This window comes from Pungitius pungitius, unplaced genomic scaffold, assembly GCF_949316345.1.
Source record: "Pungitius pungitius unplaced genomic scaffold, fPunPun2.1 scaffold_124, whole genome shotgun sequence".
Taxonomy (NCBI): domain Eukaryota; kingdom Metazoa; phylum Chordata; class Actinopteri; order Perciformes; family Gasterosteidae; genus Pungitius; species Pungitius pungitius.
The window spans coordinates 1-9,554 of record NW_026909816.1 but is presented as its reverse complement, the minus strand read 5'-3'; the positions used below and the strand labels follow the sequence as shown (position 1 = coordinate 9,554).

Below are 9,554 nucleotides of genomic sequence, written 5' to 3'. Positions count from 1 at the left end.
AGCCCCAAGTAAAACTCAACCACTCACACACACAGGGCTGAGTTTGTAGGAGTGAACCTATATCTTTACCTTCTGTAACTGCCCCCCCTCTAACGTAAAAACACACGTACACACGAATGCACGTACCACACATAAACACCACACACACACACACACACACACACACACACACACACACATTTACAAGCCCCAAGTAAAACTCAACCACTCACACACACAAGGCTGAGTTTGTAGGAGTAAACCTATATCTTTACCTTCTGTAACTGCCCCCCCTCTAACGTAAAAACACACACACACGTACACACGAATGCACGTACCACACATAAACACCACACACACACAGACACACACATACAGACAGAAACTCCCATCCGCTGTGTGTATTGTTGGATTCTTCCTCCCGTGACGCCGACGAGGCTCCTGCTGGAGGAAGGGGGGGGGGGGGGGTCGGGCCTCGGGCGCTCCGGTGCCGGGCCTCCGGTCCGCGTGGTGCCGCCTCCCGGGGGGGGGGGGCTTTTCGGTAGAAACCTTCGCGGGTAAAACAAAAAGGCTCACTCCCGCCGTACGAGGAGTCGGGAGCCTGACTTCCTGTTACTCCACGTTCCTCCCAAAGCAGACCTCCTCCAACGCATGAACCAACCTTTCCCTCCTCTTCCTCTCCTCTGGCCGGATGACTCTCCGCAGACTGTGAAGAAGTCCATTAGCTGTTTGCCCACCCTCCACTTGTGGATTAATGTAGCGCATCACGCAGACCGCCCCCCCGCCACCCCCTTTCCTCCTCAGAGGGACTTTCGCACATTTAGAATCCCATAATCGAACACCTATGTGTTAAATGGAAGGCCATTAACGCTAATGGCGTGCGGTGGACTGAGCCAAGATGAAGCCTTGAAGGACTACAGGCTATTAGAGAGGAAGGAACTCTGACTTTTAAAACCATGGGGTTTTGTGAGGAGTTTCAAACTGCTGCGGTTCCCTCCCCGGAACCACTGCCATGCTTCCTTCCAGGGAGGGGGGAGGGGGGGGGGGGGGGGGTCGAGCGGTAATCGTATCTCACTAATTCGACCCTTCGCTCGCTTCTCTGCAGCCACGGACGGTCCAAGTGATTCCACTTGGTGCGTCTGAACCTCGTGTGTCTCAAGTGTTTAACTCCTGGTTATTTTTAGCCCCCCCGCTTCCCTCCTCCCGTGGCGTTCAGATGGTCGGTCCCAGGCCCGGAGGAAGGGGGAGTGGCGGGGGAAACCTTCAACAATGACTTCATTAACACGATGCCCAACGTGAGCAGCGCCGCTGGACTCCACTGCTTCATCACAGCGTTGGATGTATGACTTTTCCTCACTCCGCATCCATTCTCGGGGGGGTCGGGGCGGGGGAGGGGGGAGGTAACGTGGACCTTGGTTGAACTTCCCTCGATCCGAGAAGAAGCAGCATGATGATCACAAGTGAGTACGAGTTGCAGCTCAGGTGCAGCGATGATGACAATCGCTTCTGTCTGTTTTCTTTTGGATGACGATTGACAATTAATGCTTGATGACATTCATTAAAGAGCTGATTGGTTGAATCAGCTGAAAGAGTGGTATTTAACGAGGTTTTTGTTGGACCGACTTTGGCTCTATCGGGCTGCCCATTACAGCCTCTTCCTTCGGTTTGGCTCGGGCTGCTAGTTCTCAGCGGATTCTTGGTGTAAATTTGCATCGGCGGCTTTGGACAAAGAGTAAAGGCGCTCGTGCTCGACTTGTTTGGGAGGCAGGAAAGGAATTCGAAACACTCCGGCATCCTCTGAGGGTTCTTCATTGTTTTACCGAAGGCCCGTGGGCCTGACGACGTCACGAGCTCAGTTCAACGGCACAATAGAAGCCGTCTCTCTCTCTGTGTGTGTGTGTGTGTGTGTGTGTGTGTGTGGCGCAGAATACGTGTGGGTTTGCTGTCGAGAATTGATCACATGTCAAAGAAGAGTTTAAACTGTAGGAAACGACCGCGATCTGGGACCTGATCTTTGGGGTGTCGGTGGATGTGTGAAGCGGACTGCGTTTTTTTTCCGATGGGGAAGATTAATGCGTGTGACTTTAACAGTGAACTGAAGTGATGGAGTTGATCGAGTCAGTTTCAAAAGTCTGTATCTCCTCATCAAAGTCTGTTAAGCGTAACGACAGCTATGCTTAAAAAAAATAAAATAATCAAAACGCTAATCCTTGGCCTCACTTTAGCTAGGAGGTGGGGGGGGGGGGGGGGGGCACATATTCCATTGAAAGAGACGTCTGATCTCAACGATTCTTCTCTGATGCTCGAATGGTTCTGTGCACAAAGCACAACTGGTCAGAGGGGGGGGGGGGGTCGACGCCGTGAAACGGTTCATGTTGTTGGATGTGGTGACCGAATGATGGATCCTCAGCAGCCGTCCGGCAGGGAACTGAAAGGCATCTTTTGGACGGAGAACACGGCAGCTTTCCGCCCGGCGACACGCTGCCGGGTTTTTTTTTTTGTTGTCATATCTGTTATTTAGGAATTAGCCCTGTAAATGACTACAAATGTACTTCTCGGTAACCTGGGAGTGTTTATGTGAACTCGCTGGAGCTGTCTCTCCTCTGGACATCAGCACCCAGGAGCAGTTACACTGCGGGATTATTCCTGTTGACGTATGAGCTAATGCAGATACACCTGCCAGCTGAGGATAAGCCAGGTTACGTCCAGTCTCTCTCTCTGTGTGTGTGTGTGTGTGTGTGTGTGTGTGTGTGTGTGTGTGTGTGTGTGTGTGTGCGTGTGTGTGTGAGTCATCGGGGCCAAAAGAGGCTTCACATAAACGAATAACTACAAAAACAATTAGAACAGCAAACGTCGTACATTTTTAAAGTTCAAAAGGCAGAGATCAGCCTCGGCTTTTCCACCAGCAAATTAGAGGAAAGATCGTGTTTCACGTTTAATACCGTGGGAAAAACACCAAAGACTAAACGTAAGTGGACCACAAGGAACCTGTTTATAGATTTAAATATCTGTAAAAGGACATATGTGTTATGAATCTAAGCATGTTTTGCCAATTTAATTAGGATAATTAGATGAATGCAATTATTAATTGTTTCAAATCTCCTTTTTTGCATAATTGATGGAGTCTATCTACGATGACGTCACAACACACTTTGCTGACATATTAAGACTTTCTCTTTCTCACACAGTTTCTTCAAATGTCAGGGATTTAAAATCCACTTAAAAAGGATGTCGCAGAGACTTCTGAACAACTCACGGCCACCGAACACGACAAATGGGAGATGAAGATCAGAAGAAGCCTGAGGGAATTTCCCGTTCTTCATTGGGATCGTGGTTCTCGTACAGCAGAAATGCGTTTTGTCCTGTAAATCGACCTGTGACCTTTTTTTTTTTTAGATCTGAGTTGCATCACAGCGATGATCCGTCGCTTTGGTTACGGAGGCCTTCAGCGCGGCAAAGACGCAGCGATGCTTCGGATCGTGGGGGGGGGGGGTTTGGAGATGGTTTTTCAAGCCGTGGTCCATCGGTGGAGGTGTCATTCTTGTGTGGACAAACAAACGAGCGAGCAGCAGGTGTCGCTAAATCGATGAGAGGCCTGGACCCGTCGTCACCGCCTCGAGAGGAAAAGATTACGTCAAAGCGGGCCCCTCTAACCCGTTTCCCCCCCTTTCGCGCATTCGGCGGGGGCCCCTCTGGAGGGGCGGACGCACGCCGCCCGGCTTCCTGCCGCTGGCGGGGTCGGAGCCGCACTAATCGATCGCACATGCAAATCTCTTATCAGGAGCCCAGAGGGGCCAAATCACAACTTCCTGCAGAGGCATTTGGAAGATAGCATCGCTCCCGTTTGTTATTTCGGAGTATTTTGTTCCTCTAAGTATTAAGGACTTTGCACATGGGAAGGGACTAAATATTACCAAAATGTTGACCATATTTTGCAGGACACTGTTATATTTTATTATAACAGCGTTTCCTGCTGAACCGATGATCCATTGAACCCCTTTAGCTTTAAAATATGTCTTTTACAAGATCCACTTCCTCACTTTCAGATTCATTCGTCTGACTTTGTTTTGACCTGAATGCTTTACACGAGGACTCCCAAGATAATGCTAAAAATGGTAATCGCTCACTTCCCCCCCCCCACCCGGTAGTTTCCCTGCAGGCTTGGACTGTACCGTAAACATCTTCTAACAGAAGCTTCTTCTCTAAGCTCTGAGCCACCAGAGCGATTTGAAGCAGCAGAATGACGCGCTGTAGGGACAGGGAAAGACCCCCCCCCCCCCCCCCCCCCCTCCGGAGTTTACGTATCTGGGCCATCTGCTTTGTATCTGCTGTCTAGATCCGCGGGCGTCTGGGGGTGGGGGGGGGGAAGCGACAACAGTTCACACGACAGGTTTCCATCCTGCTGTCATGGGAATTTTAAGAAACATTTTCACCAAAAAAATGGAGTTTGGTGAAGTGAAAAAGTAGGCAGTTAAAAACAAAGCGTCTGAGGAGGTCTTCTTCGGAGCAGCCGGTGATGTCGGCCATGTTTTCTACTTGTGCACAAAGAGGGGGGGGGGCAGGGGGGGCAGGTTCAACATTTCACTGGTGGGGCTTTGATGGACAAATAGTTTTGAGACCTTTCAGGTGATACCCTCTTCTGGGATGTGCAACTGGACTCCTTTATTGCTGCTTATTGTAAACATCCTGGATGAACAAATCGTGTTTAAGCTTCACGCCGGAATCTTTTCTTTTCCACGTCGTCTTTTCTAAAAACACTTTAGTAATAAAATAAATACCGGACTGCAGAGGTTAAGTGGAAAAAAAAGGATTGTTCATAAATATTCCTTATTATTATCATCAACGGCTTTTGTTGTTTACCAGTAAAACTACCTTAAACACTGAGTGGGTCGAGAACACAGAAAAGCGAGGTTTGGGTTCAATGGATGAATGATGGTGACATGTTTTTGAAATTGATCCTTTTTCATTATGCAGCAAATGACATGTGAGAAGGGTGTCCTCTTTAGAAGGCAAGACGAGAAGAGGACCAAAAAAGAAACCTGAAACATCTCTTTCCCTTCTCTCTCAGAAGCCCCCATCAATTAGCACTAATTAAAATGGCTTCTTCCATGAGTCAAAGCTAATTAAAGGCCTGCATGTGCTTGCAGCCTTTCCCTGTCAAGGATTTTTATTTATTTTTCTCAACGCAAATGCAAATGTAATCTAACTTCATAAACACACAACTGATTAAGGGCAAATATTTGCCCTCTTAAAGCGTGTGGAGCGTGAAAGCATTTTAATTAAATCAAATGCTCTTTTTCCTCCCTCTGTTTGCAGAGATTGAGGCCAAGGAGGCCTGCGATTGGCTGCAAGCGGCCGGCTTCCCTCAGTATGTGCAATTATTCAAAGGTAAACATAAGGGTGTTAACGTAATCTTCAGATACCCACACGGCGCCAACAAGATGATGCAAACAATGTCTTAGTTTCATATATATGTGTGTGTGTGTGTGTGTGTGTGTGTCAGACTGCAGGGTTCCCATTGACATCGAGTGGGCAAAGCGGGATCACCACTTCCTGGATGAGGACGCCCTGGATTCGCTCTGCAGGTAACGCAGGTGCACAGGTGCACCGCACACAGGACGCGTGGGGTTTGTCAACATGCTTCTCTCTCTCTCTCTCTCCTGACTGTACTTAACAAAGGAAAATGTACAGTCTCACTCTTTTGCAGGAACACCCTGCTTCACATTCTCTTTCGTAGTCAATGAGATGCTCCGGTGGAGCGGTTAGAGGTTTACAGACCTGCTCAAGGGCACAACAGTAGTAGTAGTAGTGGTGGTGATGAGGGGGCGGGCGAGGGGATGCGGTTTCCTCAGATTCATCTCATTGGGCGTTTGCGCTCTGATAGTAAGCCGTGCATACTAGAAACATGAGCTCTGGATTATGCCGTGTGCATAATAAACGCACGCATGAGAAATGGAGAGAACGCGTCCGTCTAACACCCGTCCACTTGAATCTCTCCTCCCTCTTTCAGGAGATTAAGCACTCTAAACAAAAGTGTGGAAATGAGGCTGGAGCCGAGATCGAAACGCAGGGTGAGTGTGAAAAAAAAACACAAAGAGAGACTCTCCCATCAAGGCAAGACAAGCCGAGAGGAGGGGGGGGGGGGGGAGGGAGTCACACCGTGAAATCACCCCATTAAGCTTCACTTGATTTGGGCTGATATAAAGTGATCAGTTCATCTTTCTAGGAGAAAGTAAAGTCCAAACAACTATGAAGATAAAAGGGTGATGACATTGCATAAGGATGTGATGTTCAATCAATCATTATGAACTATACTGCTTGCATATTGTTGCATAGTGTATACAGTGTTGCAGACTGTAATGCTGTTTGTGCATTAAGTGGTATATCCAGGTTTGTGTGCACTTCGCACCCTCATTCTTCTTCCAGGGCGAAGACTTGAAAGAAGAGGACTTCTGCGCCATCAGCCCCAACTGGACCTACGACAGGCGGGCCCGGCGATGGCGACGCCTCGACCCCCCCCCGGGGGACATCGCCTCCGTCCGGAGCTCCGGCAGCGCCGAGAGCGAGGGCCGCCGCTCTCGCCGCTCCTCGGCCCACGGGATGCTGCCGGCGGACCCCTCGGTCGCCGGAGCCCCCTCCTCTTCCCCCGAAGGGCGCGGGGGTCGGGGATTGCACGCCGCGAGGGCGGATGTCGAAGGCCGCTACCCGGACAAACCGCCCAGGAAGAAGGGGACCAGCCTGCTGAGGAAGATGGAGAGACTGAGACTGAGGGCGCCGACCGGCCTCGGGGTCCAGGAGGAGGAGGAGGAGAGGAGGGCGAGGCTGCACGGCACATCCAGGTGAGGATTGTGGATCAAAGACCCCATAAAAAGATGACCGTAGCAAGAGTCCCTTCCTCCAACTCTCTTTCTTGGTCAATGGAGCATTGTTTGCGATGGACTCGTACCTGCCGGTCAGGTACCTGTGCAGCTCTAACGGAATAGAGTTCTACCCGCCTTTTTCTCCAGCCCGCAGGTTGGACCCGACAGCCGGTCGTCTTCCTCGCCCTCGTCCCCCCACGCCGCCGGCAGCAGCGGCGGCAGCGACAGCCGCTCCGAGAGCAACAGCAGCAGCAACGTCAGCACGCCGAGCCCCGTGGCCCGGGCCCGGAGGAACTGCAAGCGCCCCAGCGGCGGCGACCACCGCAACGGCACAGAGGTCAGGCCCGGAAATGACTTTGCATCGGGGGCCGCCAGCATTGATGCGTTAATCCGTGCGATTAATGCGACCGAGAATAATGCGCTAAAACAGGAGCGTCGACCCCGGGAAACGAAGCGGCGGCTAGCTGCCGTCAGTTAGATCGCAGAGAGCAAGTCGGTGGCTAAATATGGAGAGAGATTTTTGCATTGGAGGTAAAACAAACAGAAGAACTGTGCAGAGGAATTCCTCCAAACAGAAGGCTAAACGGACCACTTTACACACTACTAAGCTAAGCTAGCTGCTAGGCTAAGCTAGCTGCTAGGCTAAGCTAGCTGCTAGGCTACTTCCATCTAAAACTACGCTGCAGAGGACCACCACTGTGTCCAAAAAAACCTTTTAATCGCGGTTAATGTATTTCAAAATATGCGATTAATTTGTTAATTTTTGGGATCTATTGACAGCCCAAGTTTATATTCATTAGGATCTTATAAGCACATTGGATCAGTTAAAACTGATGGGAATGTCATTAGCTTTACAAATAGTACGTTATATTAACGCAATGCCCCAGTATTGCAAGATTAGTCCGATCACACCAATGCACATTGTTATAATGCAGCATGACATCATCACGGCTTTCCTGACCTAAAGTTCATATAATAAAGTTAAATAATTATATATTCCCTGATTACCTAATTCCGTCCTTCACCCATGCATCCGTTCCCCCTCTCAGGACTACAGGAACCAGAACAGGAACAACAACAACAACAGCAGCAGCCCCGACCGTCTGATCTTCCAGATCCCCAGCGGTCACAAACCGGGAACCTTCCCCACCTCGCTCGCACACAAACACAGCTCCACCTCCACCTCGGCCGTCATCGACGACGCCTCCGTGAACTGGAGGACCGGGAGCTTCCACGGTCGCCGCGGCGGCCCGCTCGCCGCGGCGGATCATCGGCTGAGCGTCTACGACAACGTGCCCGACGACCAGCCGCCGTCCGCGGGCGAAGGCGGGAGTGTCGCTGGTGCAGGAGGGACGGGGGAGGAGTCAGGGGTGGGTCCAGAGACCGTTGCTCCACTCTAACTCGTTTTTATTTTGGTACACTGGTGTTTATCTTAAACCACCCGACAATGCCGCCCCCTTTGTGCGAGTGTTTAAAGGTTGGCAGGGTTTGAACTTCTCTCTCACTTTTCCAGTACAACATCATAAATATCTAGGAGGAGAAGGTCCCAATTTGGACATCTTATTGCACAATTAGCAGGAATCATGGCCATTTCCTCATCCAACTATATCTGCAATAATTAAAAAGGAATCATGACTGTTGGCGGCGTCCAGTCAACAAGTTCTGGTGAATTGGGAGAACTTTCCTTTGATCTTTTCCTCTCTCTAGGGGAATCTGTTGTTGGCCGGTGAAGACGTCTTCTCCGCTCTGGACGGCGTTCTGGAGAGGATCAGCAACCTCCAACAAATGGTGTCCACGTGGTCCGAGAATCTGTCCGAGGAGGACCGTCAGAGAGGCTCCTCCTCCTCCTCCTCGTCAACATCTTCCTCCCAGGACTCACCTGGTCGCGGCTCATCGGCGGCCTCCCCGTGCCCGTCTTCCCCCAGCCACGTCCACCTGGAGGAGGAGGAGGTGGAGGAGGAGGAGGAGGAGGAGGGGGAGGGAAAAAGCCCGGAGGAGGGACAATTGAATGGAGAAGAGCCAAAGACCAGATCACCACAGCCCAGGTGCAGGTGAGAGAGCTTGCAGTGTAATTCATCCCTCGATCTCATATTTCATCAAAAAGGAATCCAACAATGGATTGGGCTTCTCTTTGTCTTTGTCCTTCAACTGAATTAAACGTTAATTTGTTTGCTAGATGTTGATCTGCATCAATGTTCAGTTGAAAGAAATACAAGCGACACTTTAAATCCCCCTGAATATTTGTAAGCGGACGCTGATGATGACAGTTATGGTGATTTATTCCCTAGGCTCAAACCACAGTGTAGGTGGAATCACTATGAGGCACTAAAGATAAACGCAGTAAGCACACGGTGAACAGTTTTGATCGCCTCCTTTTATAGGGCGGCTGTTATCTCTTTTCGTCACATATTTGTTCTCTGATACAGAGCGATAAAAAGCCATGAGGCCTCTCTCGTGCGGTGAAGTCGGCCTCATCCTCGTTGTTTGCTGATATGTTGGGAAAAAAGTGAAATATCGGCTCCCCTCCCAATAAGGAAAATGAAGGTTTTTCATATATGTGCAGGGGATGTCAGACTTGCAATGAATAAAGTTCGATATTCATGCTCTCCAGCGGGTAGACCTTGATTACTTTAACTGCTCACCTCGCCCCCGCCAGCATGTGAAAATGTTCTACCTTATTGAACATCTGTGATGGTGGTGAGGGTAAATGTCAGA

At 50.1% G+C, this 9,554-nt stretch overlaps 1 protein-coding gene across 1 annotated transcript; it reads left to right on the top strand.

Moving 5' to 3' along the window:
- The first annotated feature begins 1,371 nt into the window (after window positions 1-1,371).
- Window positions 1,372-9,548, top strand: LOC119215754 (rho GTPase-activating protein 7). Its single transcript, XM_062560380.1, has 8 exons — window positions 1,372-1,439; window positions 5,296-5,367; window positions 5,483-5,564; window positions 5,990-6,050; window positions 6,406-6,818; window positions 6,987-7,176; window positions 7,889-8,209; window positions 8,547-9,548. The coding sequence occupies exons 1-8, from the start codon at window positions 1,427-1,429 to the stop codon at window positions 8,892-8,894; spliced, it is 1,500 nt and encodes a 499-aa protein (XP_062416364.1). The 5' UTR covers window positions 1,372-1,426; the 3' UTR covers window positions 8,895-9,548.
- Window positions 9,549-9,554: the final 6 nt, after the last annotated feature.